The 24,710-nt window shown below is 42.0% G+C and overlaps 1 protein-coding gene across 2 annotated transcripts in view; it reads left to right on the plus strand.

The window, feature by feature from the left end:
- Positions 1-24,710, plus strand: part of Pdk1 (pyruvate dehydrogenase kinase 1) — a 36,237-nt gene that overhangs the window by 6,516 nt on the left and 5,011 nt on the right. The window contains exons 3-10 of one of the 2 annotated variants that reach the window (XM_040745569.1): positions 7,062-7,133; positions 9,942-10,126; positions 10,383-10,472; positions 12,278-12,355; positions 13,717-13,793; positions 15,300-15,398; positions 20,856-20,966; positions 23,200-23,313. In XM_040745569.1, the coding sequence (XP_040601503.1) occupies positions 7,062-7,133; positions 9,942-10,126; positions 10,383-10,472; positions 12,278-12,355; positions 13,717-13,793; positions 15,300-15,398; positions 20,856-20,966; positions 23,200-23,313 (826 nt within the window). The remainder of the gene's footprint in view (positions 1-7,061; positions 7,134-9,941; positions 10,127-10,382; positions 10,473-12,277; positions 12,356-13,716; positions 13,794-15,299; positions 15,399-20,855; positions 20,967-23,199; positions 23,314-24,710) is intronic. The other variant, XM_040745570.1, reaches the window with a different exon arrangement.

The raw sequence follows: 24,710 nt of genomic DNA on the forward strand, positions 1-24,710 counted from the left end.
ATGCCTAAGAGTGGAATTGCTGGGTCTTGTGGTAGACTGATTCCCATTTTCCTGAGGAATCTCCATACTGATTTCCAAAGTGGCTGTACAAGTCGGCACTCCCACCAGCAGTGGAGGAGTGTTCTCCTTTCTCCGCATCCTCTCCAACATAAACCGTCATTGGAGTTTTTGATTTTAGCTATTCTGACAGGAGTGAGATGGTATCTCAGAGTTGTTTTGATTTTCATTTTCCGGATGGCTAGGGATGTTGAGCACTTTTTCAAGCGTCTCTCAGCTATTTTAGTCTCCTCTTTTGAGAATTCTCTATTTAGTTCTGTACCCCATTTTTTGATTGGATCCTTTGGTGTTTTGGAGACTTGCTTCTTGAGTTCTTTGTAAATTTTGGAGATCAGCCCTCTGTCAGATGTCGGGGTTAGTGAATATCTTTTCCCATTCTGTGGGGTGCCTTTTTGTCTTGTTGACTATGTCCTTTGTCTTACAGAAGCTTCTCAGTTTCAGGAGGTCCCATTTATTAATTGTCGATCTTAGTGTCTGTACTACTGGAGTTATGTTCAGGAAGCAGTCTCCTGTACCAATTTGTTCAAGGGTACCTCCCATTTTCTCTTCTAAGAGGTTCAGTGTGGCTGGATATGTTGAGGTCTTTGATCCATTTGGACTTAAGTTTTGTGCATGGAGATAGACATGGATCTATCTGCATTCTTATACATGCCAACATCCAGTTATGCCAGCACCATTTGTTGAAGATGCTTTCTTTTTTCCATTGTATATTTTTAGCTTCTTTGTCAAAAATCAGATGTTCATACATGTATGGGTTAATATCAGGGTATTCAGTTTGATTCCATTAGTCTGCCTGTCTATTTTTGTGCCAATACCAAGCTGTTTTCAGGACTACAGCTCTATAATAGAGCTTGAAGTCAGGGATGGCGATGTCTCCAGATATTGCTTTGTTGAATAAGGTTGTTTTGGCTATCCTGGGTCTTTTGTTTTTCCATACAAAGTTGATTATTGTTCTTTCAAGGTCTGTGAAGAATTGTTCTGGATTTTAATGGGGATTGCGTTAAATCTGTATATTGCTTTTGGTAAGATTGCCATTTTTACTATGTTGATCCTACCTATCCAAGAGCATGGGAGATCTTTCCACCTTCTGGTGTCTTCTTTAATTTCTTTCTTTAAAGACTCAAAGTTCTTGTGATATAGGTCTTTCACTTGTTTGGTTAGCATTACCCCAAGGTATTTTATGTTGTTTGTGGCTATTGTAAAGGGTGATGTTTCAGCCCTTTTATTGTCTGTATATAGTAGGGCTACTGATTTTCTTGAGTTGATCTTGTATCCTGTCCCTTTGTTGAAAGTATTTATCAGCTGCAGGAGTTCCCTGGTGGACTTTTTGGGTCACTTATGTAAACTATCATATCATCTGCAAATAGTCAAAGTTTGACCTCTTCCTTTCCAATTTGTATCCCCTTGATCTCCTTTTGTTGTCATATTGGCTAGCTTGATCTTCAAGTACAATATTGAAGAGGTATGGAGAGAGTGGACAGCCTTGTCTTGTTCCTGATCTTAGAGGAATTGTGTTGAGTTTCTGTCCATTTAGTTTGATGTTGCCTGTTGGTTTGCTGTATATAGCTTTTATTATGTTGAGGTAAGTTCCTGTCATCTCAGATCTCTCCAAGACCTTTATCATGAAGGGGTGTTAAATTTTGTCAAAGGCTTTTTCAGCATCCAGTGAGATGATCATGTGATTTTTGTTTCTCAGCTTGTTTATATGGTGGATTACATTGATGGATTTTCGTATGTTGAACCAACCCTGCATGCCTGGGATGAAGCCTTCTTGATCATGGTGGATGAGTTTTCTGATGTGTTCTTGGATCTGATGTGCCAGTATTTTATTGAGTATTTCTGCATCATGTTCATGAAGGATATTGGTCTGAAGTTCTCTTTCTTAGTTGTGTCTTTGTGTGGCTTGGGTGTCAAGGTTATTGAAGCCTCATAGAAAGAGTTTCGCAAAGACCCTTCTGCTTCTATTGTGTGGAACACTTTGAGAAGAATTGGTATAAGCTGTTCTTTGAATTTCTGGTAGAATTCTGCACTGAGGCCATCTGGCCCTGGGCTTTTTTTAGTTGGGAGACTTTTGATTGACTGCTTCTATTTCCTTAGAGGTTATAGGTCTATTTAAATTGCTTATCTGTTCTTGATTTAATTTTGGAAAGTGATATCTATCCAGAAAATTGTCCATTTCCTTTAGATTTTCAAATTGTGTGGAATACAGGTTTTCAAAGTATAACCTGATGATTCTCTGGATTTCCTCAGTGTCCGTTGTTATGTCCCCCTTTTCATTTGTGATTTTGTTAATTTGCATGTTTACACTCTGTCATTTGGTAAGTTTGGATAAAGGTTTATCTATCTTGTTGATTTTCTCAAAGAACCAACTCTTCCTTACATTGATTTTTTTTTTGTATTGTTTTCCTAGCCTCTGATTTATTGATTTCAGCCCTCAATTTGATTATTTCCTGGCATCTACTCCTTCTGGGTGAATTTGCTTGTTTGTGTTCTAGAGCTTTCAGTTGTGCTGCTAATTCTCTAGTGTAACTATCCTCTAGTTTCTTCATGTGGGCACTTAGTGCTATGAACTTCCCTTGTAGCACTGCTTTCAAAGTGTCCCATAAGTTTGGGTATATTGTGCCGTCATTCTCATTGAATTCTAGGAAGTCTTTAATTTCTTTTTTTATTTCTTCATTGACCCAGGAATGGTGCAATTGTGCATTATTCAACTTCCATGATTTTGTAGGGTGTCTGCAATTTGTGTTGTTGTTGAATTCTAATTTTAACGCATGGTGGTCTGATAAGGTGCATGGAGTTATTCCAATTTTTTTGTACCTATTGAGGTTTGATATGTTGCCAAGTATGTGGTCGATTTTTTAGAAGGTTCCATGTGGCGCTGAGAAGAAGGTATATTCTTTTTTATTTGGGTGAAATGTTTTATAGATGTCTGTTAATCCCAATTGGGTCATAACTTCTATTAGTTCCTTTGCTTCTTTGTTAAGTTTCTGTCTGGTAGTCCTGTCTAGAGGTTGAAGTCTCCCACTATAAGTGTATGGGACTTCATATGTGATTTGAGTTTTAGTAATGTTTCTTTTTTGAACGTGGGTGCCTTTATATTTGGGACATAGATGTTCAAAATTGAAACTTCATCTTGGTGGATTTCTCCTGTGATGAGTATGAAGTGCCCTCCTTCATCTTTTTTGATTGATTTTATTTTGAAATACAAATTGTTAGATATTAGGATTGCTACCCCCGCTTGTTTCTTGGGTCCATTTGATTGGAAAATCTTTTCCCAAACCTTAACTCTGAGGTAATGTCTGTTTTTGAGGCTGAGGTGTGTTTCTTGTATGCATCAGAAGGATGGGTTCTGTCTTCGAATCCATTCTGTTAGCCTGTGTCTCGTTATGGGCAAGTTAAGACCATTAATATTGATTGCTCATTCTTGTTTGTTTTGAAATAGTTGATGGTGGTGGAATTATATGTGGATTTCCACCTTTTTTCTTTTGGCTGTTAGTAAGGTGGGATTATATATTGTCTATGTTTTTCTGGCTGTAATTAACTCCCTTGGGTTGGGGTTTTCCTTCCAGAACTTTTTGTAGGGTTTGATTAGTGGATACGTATTGTTTAAATCTGGTTTGGTCATGGAATATCTTGTTTTCTCCATCTATAGTGATTGAAAGCTTTGCTTGGTATAGCAGTCTGGGTTGGCATCTGTGGTCTCTTAGTGTTGGTAGAATATCTATCCAGGACCTTCTGGCTTTCAGAGTTTCCATGGAGAAGTCAGGTGCGATTCTGATAGGTTTGCCTTTGTATGTTACTTGGCCTTTTTCCTTTTCCTGCTCTTAATATTCTTTCTTTGTTCTGTATGTTCGGTGGTTTTTACTATTATGTGGCGAGGGGGATTTCCTTTTGTGGTCCACTCTATTTGGTGCTCTGTAGGCTTCTTGTACTTTCATTGGCATGTCTTTCTTTAAGTTGGGAAAGTTTTCTTCTATGATTTTGTTGAATATGTTTTCTGCCCCTTTGAGGTAGATTTCTTCACCTTCTTCTTATACCTATTATTCTTAGGTTTGGTCTTTTCATGGTGTCCCATATTTCCTGGATATTTTGTGTTAGGGATTTGTTGGACTTAAGATTTTCTTTGGTTGGGCTGGAGAGATAGCTCAGAGGTTAAAGAGCAGTGGCTGCTCTTCCAGAGGTCCTGAGTTCAATTCCCAGCAACCACATGGTGGCTCACAACCATCTGTAATGAGATCTGGTGCCCTCTTCTGGCCTGCAGACGTACATGGAGGCAGGATGTTGTATTCATAATAAATAAATAAATCTTTAAAAAAAAAAGATTTTCTTTGGTTGATGAATCTATTTCCCCTAGTGTATCTTCAACACCTGAGATTCTTTCTTCCATCTCTTGTATTCTGTTGGTTATGCTTGTATCTGTAGTACCTGACTGTTTGCCCAGCTTTTCTATTTCCAGCATTCCTTCAGACGGTATTTTTTTTAATTGTCTCTATTTCAGCTTTCAACCCTTGTACTTTTTGAATTGTTTCTTGTAATTTTTGCTTTGTCTTTTCCTCTCTTTCTTGCATTTATTGGAAGTTTTTGGTTTGTCTTTTCTTCCAATTCTTGCATTTTTTGGATTGTTTTTTCCTCCATTTCTTGTATTTTTTGGTTTGTTTTTTTCTTCCATGTTTTTAAGGGATTTTCTCATATCTTCTGAGGGCCTCTATCATTTTCATGAAGTTGTTTTTAAGGTCTTTCTCATCTGCTTCTTCTGCAATGGACTGTTCAGGTCTTGCGGGTGTAGATTCTCCAGTTTCTGGTGGTGTCATATTGGTTTTTCTGTTGGTGGGTGTGTTTTTGTATTGTCTCCTTCCCATCATTTCTTCCTGTGGATGCAGAAGGAGTCTCTTCCTCCCCTGATGGGTATGTGACCCCTTTCCAGTGGGTGGGAGCAGGTCCAATATCCTGGTGGCTTTCCTCTTGCGTGGATGGAGGCCGTCCTAGTATCGGGACCTTAGCAAACTCTGGGTAAGCTGGACCCTCTCCTCGCCTGTCCCATTGGTGGAGAATGGGACTTGGAAGCTGGCAGTCTCTGGGCGGGCTGAATCCCGTCGGGCTGGGATCTGGATCTGCTGTGCGCAGTCCTCAGGTCCCTGCTGGTTCTGCTCAGGCCACCCAGGCCACCGGAAAGCAGGCTGGAGACAGACCTACACTTACCTCACCTGTCCTGTAGGTGAAGAATGGACTTGGAAGCTGGCAGTCTCTAGGTGGGCTGAATCCCGTCTGTGTGGGATCCAGATCCACTGTCGCTTGTGTGTTTTCTATATGATAGATTGTAGGCTTTCATTAAGTACTTGCTGACTGGACCTAAACATTTAAGGTGTTTTTGTTTTGGTTTTTTTCGAGATGTGCTTTCTCCGTAGCTTTGGAGCATGTCCTGGAATTCACTTTGTAGACCAGGCTGACTTTGCACTCATGGTATAATTAAGGTCTTAAAACACAAACACTTACATTTAAGTTAGCCTCTTTTTTTTTAAGATTTATTTATTTATTATGTACACAGCGTTCTGCCTGTGTGTCTGCCTGCACACCAGATCTCATCATAGATGGCTGTGAGCCACCATGTGGTTGCTGGGAATTGAATTCAAGACCTCTTGAAGAGCAGCCAGAGCTTATAACCTCTGTGCCATCTCTCCAGCCCACTTAAGTTAGATTCTTAGAGCAAGGTATACCCCTTATTTTGCTGTGACTAAGACAAGCAATTTTACCCATGATCATTGTTAGTAGTGACAGTTCAGTTCTCAGGATGCAGTGTGATGTAAAAGATTAAAAAACTTGTAGGGTTTAGAATGTAAATCTTTAACTCTTAATTCAAATTTGACCTACTGACCTTTGTTTTTACATGTGATGAGGGGCAAATACTTTGCCACCAAAGGACTCTCCACTCCTTATCGGTGGTAGCTGGATTTCTCTTTGTGCCACCAGCTCACAGATAAAGACACAGAGACTTATTAATTATGAAAGCTCAGCTTTGGTTTAGGCTTGTTTTCAACCTGCTCTTAAAACTTAAATTAACCTGTTTATATTGGTCTACATTCTGCCACATGCGTTATACTGTACGTCCTGTTCTCCCTGTGTCTTCTGCTGACTCTGTGCACCTAGATTCCCCCTCCCAGTTTTCCTGTCTGCCTGGAAGTTCCCGCCTGTTCTCTCCTGCTTAGCTATTGGCCATGTAGCTCTTTATTAAACCAATTAGAAGGTGCCTTAGGCAGAGACACATCTTTACAGTGTAAACAAATATTTCACAACATCTGTTTGGTTTTTTTTCTTTGGTTTTTGTTTTTGAGACAGGGTCTCACTGTTTAGCTCTGGCTGTCCTGGAACTTGATATGTGGACCAGTCTGGCTTTGAATTCACGGAGATCTATTTGCTTCCCAAATGCTGGGGCAAAAGGCATGCTCTACCATTCCTGGCCTTTATCTGTGATTTCAATGGTGGAAAATATATGTGTTTGTGTCTGTCTGTCTTTGTCTACATGATTGTGTGCTGTGTGTGTGGATGCCCATGGAGACCAGAAGAGGGTGTTGGGTCACCTGGAGCTGGAGGCACTGATGGTTATAATCTGTCTTCTGTGGGTGCTGGGAACTGAACTTGGGTTGTCTGAAAGAGCAGAAAGTACTCTTAACCACTGAGCCATCTCTCAAATGCTAATGGGTGTAAAAATTCTATTTTTGGACTAGTATGTAGCTCAGCTAATAGAGCACTTGCTCTGAGTGGACAAATTCCAGAGTTGATTCCGGTACCACTTGAAGCAGGGCTTGGTGGTATATGCCTGGCCTGCATTTTACCCTGTCTCAAAAAACAAAAACCAAAAAAAAGAAAGAAAGAAAAAAAACCAACAACAATCCTACTTCAAACATAATTTATAGGAGTATTCTAAATTTAAAATTATAAAATATTAAAAATACTCTTTGTGCTAATTTCACATATGAATAAACTCAGCTCTCTGATTTGTGTTTTAGGTATATCCAGAGTCTTCAGGAGCTGCTTGATTTTAAGGACAAAAGTGCTGAAGATACTAAAACTATTTATGAGTAAGTATACTTGTGTGATCCTATTCTAAATACAGATTTTATATATAATTTTTTTTGGAGACAGGGTTTCCCTGTGTAGCCCTGGCTGTCCTGGAACTCATTTTGTAGACCAGGCTGGCCTTGAACTTACAGAGAATTCACAGAGATGCACCTGCCTCTGCCCAGATTTTATATTGTTTAGACACCATATTAAAGTGTAGATGTGGCTAGCTTAATTTGCCACTGGCCCACTTTAAGGCAACTGATTAACATTGAGGCTTCTTTTCCTTACAGAATAATTACCGTATTCATTTATAGCAGCCCACACAGGTACTGACGACAGCGAGACAGTGTAAACCGTGGAGCTGGCCTGGATGTAAAACGCGTTCCACGCCCCCCTTTGCTGTAAGAAGAGGCAGTTCAAATGTGATGATCCATGAAAGTATAGAAGAGGCCTGCATGTCACCAGACCTCTTATCCTGGGAAGGGCATGACAGTCCCAAAGGGACAGCACCTTCTGCTCCCACTGCTTATTGATACGTGCAGATGCCACTCAGATAACTGGAAATTTTCTTTTTTAAAGACAAGCTTACAGGTCTATATTTTTCTCTAATTTTGAAACATGACTACTGCTTATGCTTTTGTTATCTAGAAATAGCTCTGGGGCAATGGTGTGAATCCCAGCACAGGAGGCAGAGGCAGGTGGACTTCTGTGAGTTTGAGGCCGGCCTGGTCTACAGACTGAGTTCCAGGACAGCCTCCAAAACAACACAGTGAAACCCTGTCTCAAAAATCTTAAAGAAGGAAGGAAGGAAGTAAAGAAAGAAAAGAAGAAAGAAAGAAAGAAAGAAAGAAAGAAAGAAAGAAAGAAAGAAAGAAAGAGAGAAAGAGCAAGCTCACAAGCTCTGGGTTTCTGTGGTCTGTGATTTATAAGACACTGTAAACCCTATGTTATTTCATAGCCTAGATGCCGGTGTTGGTAAGCCCAGCTGGTTACTTAGCTTGTAATGAGTGTTATTAGAGTATAAATTGTCCTCAGAATCTGTATACTTTTTGTTTTAGACAGTCTTTTAAAAGGAATGCCACTACTGCATTTTTCAAACATGTTTTTGGTTTGAAAGTAATATTCATCAGAAGATCACTCTCTAGGTGAGTGATGTATTTACAACAAGTCTACTGAGATAGTGGATTTATGCATAAAGAAGGTTGCAGCTTGGGGTCTTGTAGCTGGTAAATGGAGGGACTAGGAACAAAGCAAAAAGTAAATGTTGCTACTTCTGTAGAACCTTTTGAAAACATCTATCATCTGTATTCCAGGGGGGGGCAGGTTTCAAGACAGGGTTTCTCTGTGTTACAACTCTGACTGTCCTTGAACTCACTTTGTAGAGCAGACTGGCCTTGGATTTACAGAGATCCGCCTGCCTCTGCCTCCTGAGTTCTGGGATTAAAGTAGAGTGCCATTGCCTCCTGGTCTGTGTTCTTTTAAAGATTATAGTTGCCTGTGCATGTTCATTCATATGCAGGTTGCTGTGCACGTGTATGGAAGCCAGAGGACAACCTCCGGTGTTGGCATCTACAATGCTTTTGCCATCTGCCTACTTTGAAATGAGGTCTCTTGGCCTAGAAAGTCAGTTAGACTGGATTGGTTGGTCAGTGAACTCCAGGCAGGAATCTTATCTTCTTCTCCAGGACTGGGATTATAAATGTATGCCACCGTGCTTGGCGTTTTTTACATGAGTTTGTGTGGATTGAACTGAGGTGTTTATGGTTGTGCAACAAGCACCTTACTAACTGTGCTGTGTCCCCAGACCAATTTTTGTATTCTGAGACAGGGTCTTATATGTGGCCCAGGTTTTCTTGGAAATCACTGAGTAGCCCAGCCTGGCTTCTAGTCCACAGTGATTTACCTGCTTCAGCCTCTGTCTGGAATTGCAGGTGAATTACTCTATCCTGCTCAGCAGTTTTTGTTTTAAAGAGAGAAACAAATAAGGAGATTGTAATTTCCAGTTGATGGTTGTTTTTGAGGAGTTTTTAAAATTTTTAATTTGTCTTAATAACTTGCCTTTGAAATTTATTACCAACTAAGAATTCCAAAAGTGTTTTAAGCAGTGAGAAAACCATTGGACTAAGTTAAGCAGTACTTAGTTAAGCTGATGTCTTGGGAAAGTGCTCATTTGGAAGTGTGAATTTAGTAATGGCTAGGTTAGGAGATTGGTTTTGTTACATCTCAATTAAGACTTCTGTCTTTTATCTTATTCCTTAAATTGACAGACATAAGACCATATGATTTGAAAATCTCTTTTAATCCAACACTTTTCTTTTTTCTAACTCACTTTGTAAGTTCAGGGTGGATGAAATCAGGGTTTTTGTTGTTGTTGTTGTTTTTTGTTTTTTGCTTTTCTGTTTTTAGTGGTTTCTTCTCTCTTTGAACTCTAGGGAGGAGATCCACAACCCATTACACATCTTGACTCTGTGGAGCTTTTCCCTGGAAGCGAGGGCGGTTTCATTGGCAGCATGTCTCTGGAATGCTGTCCTTATTAGTGCTCCTCGGATGCTTAGATAACAGTGGACAAGGGAAAACCTTACACTGTTCACAGTATTGTGGCAGCCCTATCGGAATCCTAGAATTGTGGAAGTCTTCTATTTGGAGATCCTTGCACCAGTAGAGTCAGTGTGTTTTATGACCTGAAGTGTGTTTAAACAAGTGTAGGAAGCCTTCCTTGACCACTGGCGCTCCTTTCTCTGAGCTAGTGCTTCTTGTAGCTGCAGCTTATATCTTAAAGTCACTTGTCAAAATATTTGGATGTTTTGACAAAGACGTTTGTTTAGATTCACAGACACAGTGATAAGGATCAGAAACCGGCATAATGATGTCATTCCGACCATGGCCCAGGGTGTGACCGAATATAAGGAGAGCTTCGGGGTGGATCCTGTCACCAGTCAAAATGTCCAGTACTTTTTGGATCGATTCTACATGAGTCGCATTTCAATTAGAATGTTACTCAACCAGCACTGTAAGTGTCCCCAAACTGAAAGAAGTAGCTAGTTAGTGTGTGTAGCTCTCTTAAATTTATTTAGAAAACGTACCTTTAAAGTGACCATTACTGCTGTACAAAGAAGGCATTTTATTGACTTTAAAAATATCAGCTTTACGCTTACGGAAAATATTTGTTTTACTGTTTGGTACCATTTAGAGAGAAACATCGTTTAGATCTGGAAAGGGGTATTAGGTAAATGTGCTTACTTTGTTTGACTTTTCACTTTTGATAGCTTTATTATTTGGTGGAAAAGGAAGCCCATCTTATCGAAAACACATAGGAAGCATAAATCCAAACTGCGACGTAGTTGAAGTCATTAAAGGTAAGTGTGTTTGTCCTTTCTAGAAGGACGCGAAAATCACCAAAGTGCTGAGTATTCTTCCTTCCTATATAACTGCTGTGTGTGTCATGAGAAAAAAAATGTTAGGAACAAACGTTAGGTTTGGAAATCACTTCATGACATGAATTATACAATATGTAAGGTAATGCCCTCCTGATAGAGTAAAGTTTAGTGGTTTTAGTAAGTGTATTTATCTGCTTTGCTTCAGAAAATTCAAATCTATCCCCCATCCTCTCTTAAAACAGGGCCACTGAGACGCCTCAGTGTGTAAAGACACTTGCTGCCAAGCCTCAAAGCCTGAATTTGATCCCAAGAACTCGTTGGTTTTAAGGAGAGAACTAACTCCCAAAAGTTGCCCCTCTGACCTCCATCCGCACCCTTGGCATGCACACGCCCACAGATGCACACACATACCCAGAAGATCAATGTAATACGATATTCAGGTTCTGACTCTGGCCCGTCTAGTTCCCAGTGCTGGGAGTGAAAGTTCATAGCAGTTTGATTTGCATCTTATCAAGCATTTTTTATTGACACCACGTGCATACCTATGTATAATTTGTTTATGACTTTTTTAAGTTTTCAAAAACAGTTTTAAGTGTATGGGTGTTTTGCCTCCGGTTGTGTCTGTATGTCATGTGCATGCCTTATGCTCTGGGAGGCTAGAAGGCATGTGATCTCCTGGAAGTAGAAAGAAAAATGGCTGTGAGCTCCCATGTGGATACTGGGAATTGAACCAAGGTCCTCTGCAAAATAAGCCTGTGCTCTCTCTCTTTTTTTTTCCCCTTGAGACAGGGTTTCTCTGTGTATCTCCAACTGTCCTGAAACTCGGTCTGTAGACCAGGCTGACCTGGAACTCAGAGATGGACTGCTTCTGCCTCCCGAATGCTGGTTTTAAAGGTGTGCACCACCACACCTGGCTAGCAGCCTGTGTTCTTAACAGTTGAGTCATCTCTCCAACCACAGTGTTTGTTGCTTTTAGAAGATGGAGTGCTTCACACATTTTGCTACAAACTCACAGCCATATGGACATAGCCCACATTTGAATGGCTCTGTAAAATGTAACACAGTGCTAAACCTATTGCTCTTGTAATATATACTTAGGTTGTTTTATTTTTTCCTTTCTGTTACTCACAGTGTCTTAGTGAGCATCCCTAAATATATAGTGATTTGCTAGTATACAGCAAGAATCTCAGACTTGTCAGGCATGGTGTTGCACACTCTTGATCCCAGCATTCAAGAAGGAAGAAGAGGCACGTGGATCTCTGTGAGTTCAGGGCCAGCCAGGGAATTTGAGATCAGACTAGGTGTGGTTACACAGTGAAACCATTACCTCAACAACAGCAACAAACAACAATAATAACAAATTCTAGAATTTAAAACATTTACATTTTCAGTGCTTCCCCCAAAAGGTTATTAGATAATAAAGGTGTCGACCTCTTAAACCCTTACCAACTGTTTTTGGGATGTCTCAAAAACAAATGTCTAATGTAAATATATATATTTAACGTATAAATAATCTCTTTAGCCTGCTGCTTTTCTTTTGCTTTGTTTATGGTATGCTTTTCTATGCTGACATTTTAAAGTTTTTGTGGCCCTTTCTGTCATTATTTTCTCAGAGCTCAGAGGGCTTTGTCACATAAAAGACTTTCCCCTCACTAAGATTGTTAAAGTATATTTTCTTCTGCCGAGAATTTTAAGTTTTCATTTGTCATTGCTGTTGGCCTCTTGTTGCATAAGACGGAAGTACATTTATTTAATGCTTCTTTGTTTTGTTTGATTCACACTAGATGGCTATGAAAATGCTAGGCGGCTTTGTGATTTGTATTATGTTAACTCTCCTGAACTAGAACTTGAAGAACTAAATGGTAAGCCTGCCTGGTGGCGTCTGTCCTCAGTAATGGGTGTTCTGACAACCAAGAAGCAAGTTGAGGTTGGCTTGAGCAGTGATGGATTCCCATCAGCTTCTTCACTAGGTGTGAATGCAGAAGACACGTGTGCAGTGCATCTCCACTTACTACACAGTTTAGTGTGGTTCTTAGGACAGATGTTTTGGTGTTTTGTTTTTGCTCTATTTTAAAATGATAAATTTGATTTCTTGCTATTTTTTTCAGAGACAGTGGGAAAAATAATACCAACAAAATTATGTTTAATTTTTGTGTATACCTCATAGCAAAGCTGATCCTTTTTCTCTTCCTGAATTGTAAGTTGTTTTTATGTTGAAGTCAGAGGACTGGGCGCGTGAAAGATGAAGCCGCTCATCTGTGAGAGTCCATTTTTCTCTGACGGTCCCTCTGGAGCCCTGGCTTTGGATAAAGGGTTCAGAGTTTTGGAAGGAGACTGATGATGGTAGTTTAACAAGGAAAATCTCTCCTTGGGAAGGTGACAGGAGGAAATATGTTTTAATAGGCTTTAACTAAGCTGCATTCTGGACCTCTGAGAGGGGAGCAGTGGCGTAGCTACCCAGTTGAGGTAGAATCGCTTGTGGTTTCCTGCCATGCTGGTTTTCTGATGGGTGCCACCCAGTAAGGAAGAATCGCATGGCACAGGTGAGAGTTTGAGCTATGTGGGCGGTTTCAAGAAAGCCCATTCACGTCTCCAAGCGGGAGGTTTTCACAAGAGAGTTTGGTTTCTTGTCCAGTTACTTATTGGTCAAAGTACTGTAAAAGTATCGTGTGTTACCCCCAGTCCTCCCAGAGATCTCTGTTACATACACATACCCCTTGAGAAATGATGCTAGCTTTAAAAAAAATTTTTTTAACCCAGTGCTGTATCCACAGAAATATCTGAACTTGAATATACAGTGTTCTACCCAGGTGAAACATTTTTTTCCCTAAGATATACATCTTAGGAAGTACAATCCTACCTGAAGATTGAATTCTTCTAACATTTGCTGTCATAGAAAAGCATAGGAGGACGGGTGGCCAACCTCTTCCATCAGATTGAGGAAAAGCAGCAGGACTCTTGTCCTCATCACCTATGAGTGTGAGTACAGGACTCAGACTTTTAAGACAGTGAAGCAATGTTGTGAAGCCCCCCCCCCCCAGTACCGTCTTCCATAGCTAATGTTTTCTCCACATAAAACTCCGAGACAGTGAAGCAATATTGTGAAGCCCCCTCCCTCGTGTCCTCCATAGCTAATGTTTTCTCCACAACACTCTAGTTTATTCTTAAGAATGCTCTAAACGCATCTCTCTGTACTTTCATATTTTTCTCTTCTGCTCTGTAGCGATTTCACCAGGACAGACAATACAAGTGGTTTATGTACCATCCCATCTCTATCACATGGTGTTTGAACTGTTCAAGGTTTGTAACATAGTATTACATAACTCTTACCAGTCCTTTCTTGAGCCCAGGAATCTGTTCTAAGAACCATATTCCTTTGGACTTCCTGTTTTGTTCAGATATGCATTTCCTGTCAGTATTGTGCCACTTAGCTGGAAGTGGCTTTGTGTCTGTACAGATGGGTGCCTCCGTACAGTAGAGCACACTGGAGTCAGACTCCATGTGACATTGGGCAGATGACTCAGTCTCTCTGAACCTTGGTGTCCTCTTTGAAACTAGGGTGATATTCCCCAGGGACGCTTGTAAAGATTGGGAAAGATGTACTGAGTGGCAATAATAGCATAGCATGGGATAGGTGCTTAGTAAAATTATGTTCATATTTTCATAGACCAAAATATTTAGAATAGTAATTCCCAACTTTCTGCCCTTGAGCCTGCTCCACTAATATGGGTATTTTCTGTTTTTTTCCCTGGAAAGTTGTTTATATTGGACTTAGAGAACTGTTTATAACAGATTCAGAAAACTCATAAAAGCATGCTAGTCAACAGTCACGCCCCACCCCTCCACCTTGTTAGTAGAAAGAAAGTGGTTGATAATTGTGCTTGTTCCCGCAGCTGAGATGACTATGCTAGATCAGGCCTGTACTGCCTCCTACTTAGCTGTCCGCTCTCCGGCCAGCAACAGGCCAGAAGAGCAGAGAGATTCAGCTATCTGTTGCATAATGCAAAACAACAGCAGACTGCCCGGGTAGTGGCACACACCTGCAACTCCGTAATCCCAGCGTGTTTTGAAGTGGAGGCAGGAAGGGCAGCAGGCCAACCCGAGCTGCATAGCAAGACCCGGGCTGAAAATCCGAAAGGAAAAGAAAGTAAGACAGAACAGCGTACTGAAACACAGAGAGCTCAGAAAGCGAGGGTGGAAGAGTGCACTAACACCTAGAGAATCCATTAGCACTAACACTAACACGTACAGAATCCATCAGTGGCTAAGACAGTTGGCCCTCAACACGTTTTTCCCTTGAAATTTCAGTTGTGTATAGATTCTGCCCTATGATACTTAATAAAACTTTATATAAGCTGTGACGTATCTATCTATCTATTTATTTATTTATTTATTTATTTTTCCTGTGACGGATTTATATAATGGCCGTGAGGGTGGCTTTTGTCTGGAACCTAGTAGTAAACTGATTGGCGGAAAAGTGCAGTCTCCTCTCCTCAGGTCTGCTCAGTCCTCAGCGGTCAGGGCCCTCACTCTCAACTCCACGTTCCGTTGAAGCTTCCTCTGGCCCTTGTGGTTTTTCCCGGTGCCATGTGTCCTGTTACTATTCCATGCTTAGACAGTGCTGGCCTTGTGCGCCTCAGCATCTTTTAAAAACTGGCCAGAACATTTTATGGTGTAAATTCCCTTAGTTTCAAACCAATGACAAAGAAAACTTAAAATTCAAATAATGCACATAATGTTTAAAATTGCAAGTAGTTGGTTGCTTTTTAGAGAGCTGTATTTTAACGTAACCCTGATGTATTTCAGAATGCAATGAGGGCAACCATGGAGCACCATGCTGACAAAGGTGTCTATCCCCCGATTCAAGTTCATGTCACACTGGGAGAGGAGGATTTGACGGTGAAGGTAATCTTTTCTAATGGATATGGAGGCATGCTAAGATAATATAAGAAGTCTAATTTCTATAATACATAATTTATTTTCAAGGGAAAGAATTTCAGTCAACTAGATAATAAGTACTTTGCTTTGTTTATCTGGCAAATTATCGAATTATCTTCTGAGTCTGTTTCTATTCTGGTCCTTAATCCAGGTGATTCAGGCTGAAGGAACACCCAGAGACAGTTTGAATTGGAGACAATCTCAATGCTTGGGCGCTTTCCGCTGATGGGGAAAGTTAATCTTACTTCAGTTTTAAGCAGCGCTTCTGTCTGCTTTGTTCTATTTCATCACAGCTTCCCAGAAGCACGTGTGATTTTAGCTTGCTTTACAGCTGTGGAAGCTTAAGGGTCAGAGATGAGTTAGGGCCACACGGGGCGGAAAAGCTACAGGTCCGAGATCCCGCCCTCTGGCCCCTGCTTGGCTTTCCTGCCTCCCTGCTCTGATAGCATAGTTTGCTTAGATCAACTGTGCTTCTTTGTAAGTCAACAGGTAACAGACAGTATGAAAGTCAGATGCCCTTTCTGGCTATTCATGCGTGCTGCTCACAGCTTGGCTTAGCAGTTCTGTGCTTCCTGCTTTTCTGAGGGGTGCTCTGGCATTGCTAATTCTGAGAATTCTACCCTGTAAATAGCACTCGCTGGCTTTCTGTGACGGTTGGTAGAGAGCCCTTAGCTCTCTTGAATGCCGCAGTGGAACACTTGTGCCTTCCCTATTCAGCCTCAGGTGCCAGTTGGCAGGATCACCTACAGGACTCTGGCAGTAGTTACCTGCAACCTGCAATTCCATGTGTGAAACCAACCCTGGGAAAACAACTGTCTTCAGAGTTCTCATTCATACACCACCCTGGTGCCCTTCGCCTCCATCCTTAAAGTGGAGTCTCTCAGGGCAAGGCTCAGCCTGGAAAACCACTCTTTTCCCAGCATGGAGTAACTTAGTGCGGGGTGCAAGCTGATAGCAGTTAGGTAGGGTTGAGAGCTTAGGCCTTCTGGAGGCTTTCCTGGATGGGAGCATAGCCCTCAGAGTCTGACCTTCTAGATTCCCAGGGTTCAGCTTTTCAAAACCCCATGACCATCTTATTCCCTCGATGTCCTTCTAAACTCTTTGGTAGCCTGTTATTTGTGCTAGCATGCCCACGTCCTCAAAGCCTTCGGAGTATTCCATTACTTCTAATTGTTTCTGACAACTGTTTCCAATGGGACCTAAGACTTAATAGTGGCAGGGGGCTGGGGACTCAGTGGCTAGTTTCATACTGCTGGCCTGTCAGTGGCATGGGGGCCGGAAGCAGGGCTAGATGATACTAAGCCCAGACTACACAGAGCTCCTGCCCTGTTTTCTTGAACAGGTGCCTCTCCATTGGTTATCTTCAGACTCCTGATCCTGACAGAAGGACTCTTTTTCTTTTTTCTTGGTGCTATGTTGGAAGAGTGACTTTGGGGTCTGTCCTTTGCTGTTTTTGCAGATGACATCCAGGTTATTCCTTCTGAGAACAACCTGAGGTTCAGGTTTGCTGTGGTTCCTCTTACTTTGTATGTTGCTTTTAGGCATCTGGTTTTGTTTTAACTAAAGCTCCTAGATCTTTTTCTGGATTGTGTTCTGGAATTCTCTGTGATTGGAGTCAGTGTGGACCTTTGTTTTCTTTGGGACCTCTGAACTCATTTGTCTTATTTTCTTTCCCTGGGAAAAGCAGCTTGAAAGAGAAAGGTTTGTTTTGACTCAGAGTCAAAGGGTACAGTCCATCATGTTGGGGAAGGAGTGACAGAGGAGCTACAGGTAATGGGCCACATCACGTCCATAGTCAGGTAATAGCTATGATGCTGGTACTCAGCTAGTCTTTTCTTTTGGAGGCTAACCCAAGCCAGGGAGTGGTGCCAGCCACGTTTAGGATGGGTTTTTATATCTCAGTTATCTTAATTAAGATAATCCCTCATAGGCATTGCCAGAAATAATCTAATTTAGATAATCTCCCAGAGCGTGACTAGTAGTATCTAATTTAGGTACCTCCCCTCACAGCATGACTAGGAGGACCTAGTGTAGATACCCCCACAGCATGACTAGGAGGACCTAGTGTAGATACCCCCACAGGCATGCCCAGAGACTGTCTTATAGGTGAGTCTAGATCCCATTCGGTTGATAGTCAATATTAGACACCATCCCTCTGTTTCCTTGGGAATCTGTTCTCTCCTCCTGGAAGTGCTGGCTCTAGATTGAAATCAGGTCCGCAAGCTTGATAGCAGTGCCTTTATCCTGTGAGCTCTCTCACCAGCCCCTCTCCTACTACAGACTCCCTGCCCTTCTATCAGTTTTTATTTCCAGTATCTCTGAGATTTTTAAAGAGCGCCTGTTATTTATTTATTTATTTAACTTAGTCCTTATCACAGTGTTCTGTTTGGTTTTTTTTGTTACCCCAAAGGTAGTAATTACCATTGTTTATTTAAAATTACAATTTACCTATTTTTTTCTCTGCTTCATATACTGTCTCCTTTGGGGTTTTTGTTTGTGTTTATTGACTATTTATTCATGAATATATAACAATTTGATGTATTTGCTTTAAGAGTTGTGTGAATGTGTAGACTAAAATCGCTTTCAGGTTGTATATTTTATTTTATATGCATGAATGTTTTGCTTGCATGTATGTTTCTGTACTGTGTTATGTGCCTGGTACCCTCAAGGTTCAGAAGAGGGTGCTGCATCCCCTGGAACTAGAATTGTAGGTAGTTGTGAACCACAGTGTGGGTGCTGGGAACCAAACCTAGGTCTTCTACAAGAGCAGCCAGTGCTCGTAACTGTGAAGCCATCTCCAGCTTCATTTTTAGAATAAACAAACCTGAAGTCAGGTTTCCTTTTCTCTGGGCCTGTATTCACGTGAGTTAGCTCAGAGAGTCAGTGTTGGAGGACAGGAAGGCAGGCAGGGATGGGGTGGTGGCTGTGGTGGGGAGGGGTGGGGTGGGATGGCAGCTCAAGACTAGATGCTCTGAGAAGTGGTTTCACCGAGGGTAGGCTGGCACCCAGCCTCCTCTCAACACCCCTCATCTGTTTCTCTATGATGCAGGCTCAGATTCATGTTTGTGTCACAGTGTCGTCTTGTTCTGTTTTCACATAGTTCTCAGTGTAGCTGCTTCCAGAATGTTACTCCTCTTGCCTGAGTATACACACCAAGACCCACCTCCCCATCACCCCCTCTCCCTTCCCTTGAAGGACTCCGATCTTTCGGTAATCTTTCAAACTGTTTGCAGTACCTTATATAATCCGCCAGATGTTTGCCACATTGGCTGTAAAGCAAAGGTTGTTTAGGCCTCACCACACCCCCTGGCTTAGATTGCCTGTCAGCCTCTAGTAGTGGTTGTAGTGTGCCGCTCTCACAGCCCCGCAGTCCTTTCTGCTCAGCTCACACACATGCTTTCCTCAGATGGCCGGAATCACTTCTTGTTTTGTACAAGCCGTGCCACGGAGTGTGGTCTCTTTGCTGTAAAGTTAGTCTTTGTTAGGAGAAAAGAAAACCAGGAAACATTTGTTCAATGTGTGTGTGTGTGTGTGTGTGTGTGTGTGTGTGTGTGTGTGTGTGTGTGTGTGTGTCTGTGTCTGTGTCTGTGTCTGTGTCTGTCTGTCTGTCTGTGTATGCATGTGTGTATGGGTGGGTGGTGTGTAAGCTGAGCGCAGGTGTGCTCATTTGATGGACAGAGGACGGCTTTGGGTGTCTGTCTTCACCTTATCCGTTGTATGAGACAGGATCTCTGTTTTTGCTCCTGTGTGAGCCAGACTCGTCCTGGCTCTGCTCCCCACCTCCCTGCAGAAGTGTGGGGATTACGTGCATGTGCCACTGTACCGGGCTTTATGCAGGTTCTGGGGACTTACCCTGAGGCCCTCATGCTTGGTACACCGAGTGCTTTACCACTGAGACATCTCTGCAGTTCCCCGTTAGTCTTTATTATTATTATTATTATTATATTTTTAGATTGATTTTATAGGTGTTTTGCCTGAATGTATATCTATGTACTACTTGCATGCGCGGTGCCCCAGGATATCAGAAGAGGGTACTGGATCCCCTGAAATTTGAGTACGGATGGTTGTGAGCCACCATGTGGGTTCTAGGAGCCAAACTGGGGTCCTCTGTAAGAGCAGAAGGTGCTCTCAGCCTCAGAGCCATCTCTGCAGCACCTCCCCATCTTAATGTCTCTTGTGGGGTACCACTCACTCGGGGTTTTCAGCCCACCCACACTTACCAGTGAAGGACAGCTAAACACTGAATTAGCCTCTGAAGATAATACTCATTGCAGAGCTTTTTTGTTTTTGTTTTTTGAGAATGTTTATAGTAAATTAGAATATAGGCTAGGAAAATAGTCTGTATTAATTATAAAGGAAAACAGTAAAAATAATGTGTACGTTAATTACTAATTCAATTTACAGTATGGTTACTTGAAAAAAATAATAGGATGGTACCAAGATCTGTGTCCTTTAACTCACAATGCTGTCTGGGATTCTGTGTTACAAAGTTGCATTTATTTATTTGTGTCTGTGCATGCTGAGCACAGGCGCGGAGGTCAGAGGAGGTGATTCTCATTCCACCGTGTGCATCCAAGCATTGAACTCAGGCCATCAAGCTTGATGGCAAGTGTCTTCACCCACTGAGCCATCTCACTGGCTTCTTTTTGTTGTTTTGAGATAGGGTATTACATTAGAACACAAGCTGATCTCTAATTGTGACAGTCCTCTGCCTCAGTCCCCTACATGCTGAGATTGCAGGCATGTAGCATGATTCCTTAAAAAAAAACATTTGGTTTTTATGTAGGTTATGTGCACCATGAGTGCAGTGCCCGTGGAGACCAGAAGTAGGTGCTGGATTCTCCGGAAGTGGAGTCTTGATGGTTAGAACCACCATGTAGGAGCTGGGAACTAACCAAGTCCTCTGGGAGAGCAGTCACTCCTCTTAACTGTGAAATCATCTCTCCAGCCCGTTTCAAACTTCTGTTTTATAATATATTTACAGAATTAGAATTGTGAGCATTTCTAACTTGTTCTTTGCTGCCTATTTTTTAAGAGATCTCTCTTGCTAATACATAGAGTTCTACATATTTAAACAACTACATAGTATTTTGTTTAAAATGTACTTTGTGTAGTCCCCTATGTGAGCTACTCTGATTTTTTAAAAACTGTTATGGATACTCTCATGTGCACTTTGCATGCTTAGGTTCTTAGAATAAACCTTAGGAGGTGGCGTTGCTGTGCAGTATGCCCTTGCCTTTTTTATCCTGGTTATTACATTGGCCACCAGGAAGGATTCACTCTGTGTTAGCTGGACCATTGAGGGCAGTGTTTGTGTTTGTAGCCTGGACTGCAACTTCCAAAAGCAGCGTTCTCTCTGAAGCGGTTAAGTTGTGATACTGTAATGTGTGGCACTTGGTCACAGTATGGTCTTTCTCCTCTTAGATGAGTGACCGGGGAGGCGGTGTTCCACTGAGGAAGATTGACAGACTCTTCAACTACATGTACTCAACTGCACCCCGGCCTCGTGTTGAGACATCCCGTGCAGTGCCTCTGGTATGTGATACAGAAAGGCCATGTATCCGTCAACCATCATCAGGCTGTGGTGTCCCCAAAACCAGTTAAACCAACTTCACAGGCACTCACCAGAAAGGAAAATGCTTTGAAACTTTAGAGACAAACACTTCTGTCTAAATTTAAGCAGCCCTGGGATTAATTTTTAATTGAAATAGGCACAAGACAGATTATAGTTTACGAATTTTTTTTCCTGCTACTCTTGGTAGTAACCTCACAGCAGTTTTCTCTGTGGTAAATCATATGTGACAGTCTATTTCAGTAGGAAGATTAACCTAGGGATTGTAGTAATAACTGGTCACCATTGACTTAATCTTTAATATTGATGTTTTCCCCCCAAGTATTTGTATTTTAAAAGACCTCATTGTGTAGACTCAAGTGAGATTCTGATCTCTGTGTAATTTGTTTGAGACATGGTCTCACTATGAAACAAAGGCTGGCCTTCAGTTCACAGCCATCCACCTGGCTTTGCCTCCAGTGTTCTGGGATTAAAGGCACATACCACCAAGCCCACCCAGCTTTTTGCATTTTTAAAAAATTTATTTTTCTGATTGTTTGTATGTGAGTTTTTGGTTGCATGTATGTAAGTGCACTACATGTGCAGTACGCACAGAGGCCAGAAAGGGTGATGAATGCCCTGGGACTGAAGTTATACATGGTTGTTAGTCACCGTGTGGGTGCTGGGAACCGAACCTGGATCACCCTTAACTGCTGAGCCATCTCCCCAGCCTCCAGGTTTTGATCTTTTTTTTTGTTTTGTTTTGGTTTTTTTTTTTTTGGTGTTTTGTTTTTTTTTTTTTTTTTTTTTTGGTTTTTTCGAGACAGGGTTTCTCTGTATTGTTTTCGAGGCTGTCGGTCCAGCCTGGCCTCGAACTCACAGAGATCCGCCTGCCTCTGCCTCCCGAGTGCTGGGATTAAAGGCGTGCACCACCACTGCCCGGTGGTTTTGATCTTTTAAGTTCACCTGTCTGAACCTCAAGTTATAGTTGTTTAGGTGCTGCTTACTCTCAGAGGCACCCCCTGAACAGAGCACCCTAACAGGGAAGAAGCAAGGAGTAACTGCCTTGATTTTCCCTTCCATCCTGCTGGTTCCCCTGAACTGAAAACACAAATGCTGCTCAGCCACTGGGGCGGAGAAAGTTGAAAATTGGTAGTTGACTTGGAGGGACACACAGAAACAGTTTAGAATATAAAATAATCAGTACTGGTGGAATGGCTCGGTGGGAAACATGGCTTGTCTTACCACCCTGATGCCATCATTTGATTCCCAGATCCCATGTGGCAGGAAAGAACCAACTCCTGGAAGCTGTCCTCAACTCCACTATACAACACTATGTGTGCATGCCTGCACCGTAAACACACAAATAACAGTAATATCGAAAGTAATCAGTGGGCGCGCCTCTGCATGTTATTAGTGCGGGATGCTTCTGTTCACACAAATACTGAATAACATTCTGTGAGGATCGCCACCAAAGGCATGCTTTGGAGATGGGAGCCGTATTTACCTTGAGCCTAGAGTTTGTGGAGTTATCCAGGTAAAGAAGGTCCAGGTACTGGAAATGGTTGAACAAAGCCCCAGAAATCCTGTGTTTAAGGAACTCAAGGAAGGAGGTTGGTTCTGCTAGATAGCACAGTGAGCAGGAGGCAGAGACCTGCTCTTGTCTCGGAAGTGTTCAAGAAGCTTGGCTTTTGTCTCTAGGGCAGGGAGTGGGTGGTGGGGCAGTGGGGTGCTTTGAGGACTTTGGAGCAGGGAGATGATCTGTCAGTGAGAACTAAGAGGGTGGACTGTTACAGATTATCTCCAGGTTCCGAGCAAAGGCTGGGCATCCGTGGTGTCAAGTCCTGAGATTCCTATCTATTGCTAGTAAAGCTGCAGCAAGGCATTTTCTAGTCTTGCTCCTAAACAAAACAGTGTGCCTTGTATGAAATTGCTGAGCTGTATTGGCGAACCCTGGGGCATGACAGCAAAGAAAAACAAGATGCCTTCTCCAGACTACCACAGTTATTTTATAGGTAGGGTAAAGGGCTTTAGGTCCAGAATTGGTGCACTAATGGGGTCAGCCTAACTCCAGCTTAATCCTTCTGTGTGATTGTGTTTCACAAGCTCTCTCGGGTGCGTAGGCGGATGGCTCTACAGCATTCCGTGGAATTTTTAGTTAGAAAAGGGCTTTGGGATGTGGGTCTCTGAACCGAGCTTTGTTTTCTCACTGCACAGGCTGGTTTTGGTTATGGATTGCCCATATCACGCCTCTATGCACAGTATTTCCAGGGGGACCTAAAGCTGTACTCATTGGAGGGCTACGGGACTGATGCTGTTATCTATATTAAGGTAATAACTGAAGCTTCCCGATTTAACTGTGTTATTATTTTTTTATTCTTACATGTATGTCTTTGTACAGTGAATGTGCCTGGTACCCTTATAGACCAGAAGTAGGCATGGTATCCCCTGGAACTAGACTGTTACAGACAGTTGTGAGCCACCATGTGGGTGCTGGGAACTGAACCTGGGTCCTCTGGAAGAGCAGCCAGTGCTCTGAACCACTAGGCCAGGTCTCCAAACCCTTGCCCAAATTTTTTTTAATGGTAAGAAAAGGTACCAATGAAAAAGTATAATGGGATTTTACTAAACCTCATGCTATTTAATAAATGAAGTGATGGTTACATGGGAATGCACTCATTCTGATAGTTGAGGGCAGTGGGGAAGAAAGAAGATAGGTAAAGTGATTTAGTTTTTATGTGAAACATGTGACCAGTCATTAATCTACTCTGTTGCTGCAATTTTCTCTTGTCCCACCAGGTCCCGCCACCCTTCTCAGCCCCAAATAAACACATGGACACTATATTAATTATTAAACTGTTGGCCGATGACTAGGGCTTCTTATTGGCTAGCTCTGTCTTAATTATTAGCCCATTTCTATCAATCTTAGTATTTCCATGTGGTCTTGGCTTACCGGAGAATGCCCAAACCTATTACTCCTTTGGCGTCCTACATGGTGTCTGTTTTGCAGTCTTCCTCTGCCTACCTTTCCCAGAATTCTCATCTCCCTGCCTCATTGGCCAAACAGTGTTTTATTCATCAACCAATAAGAGAAACATATATGTAGAAGGACATCCCCCATCACTGCTCTTTAAAAAAGAAACAAAAGCCCACATTTGTTTGTTTATTATGTGTGTGTTCATGGGTGTGCACATGCATGGTTGTCAGAGAACAACTTTCCAGAATTAGTCCTTCCCTTTCACCATGTGGGTTCTGGAGATTGACCACGGTCATCGGGCCTGGGGACAACCATAAACCATTTTGACAGGCAATAATAACACTTAGCCTTTGTGTGTGTGTGTGTGTGTGTGTGTGTGTGTGTGAACTTGTAGCCTTCCACATGTTAGGCTATTGCTTTCCAACTGCCAGTAAATGATTACTTTTTATAAAAAATATATATACACACACTATTTGTATGAGGGTTTTGCCTGCATGTATGTTTACCACATACGTGTCTGATGCTCGTGGAGAAGACAGTATCAGATCCTCTGGAATGGGAGTTACAGATGATTGTGAGCAACCGTGTAGGTGCTGGGAATAAAACCCAGGACTTCTACAAGAGCAGCAAATGCTCTTAACTGCTGAGCCTTCTCCCCAGCCACCTAAAGTAGTTCTTTTAAAACTTTGGATTTATTTATTTAGAGCGTGTTATGTGGGCATGCATGTGTGGGGTTCAGGTCTTTAGGCTT

Source organism: Mesocricetus auratus, unplaced genomic scaffold, assembly GCF_017639785.1.
Source record: "Mesocricetus auratus isolate SY011 unplaced genomic scaffold, BCM_Maur_2.0 Super-Scaffold_100004, whole genome shotgun sequence".
Classification (NCBI taxonomy): Eukaryota; Metazoa; Chordata; class Mammalia; order Rodentia; family Cricetidae; genus Mesocricetus; species Mesocricetus auratus.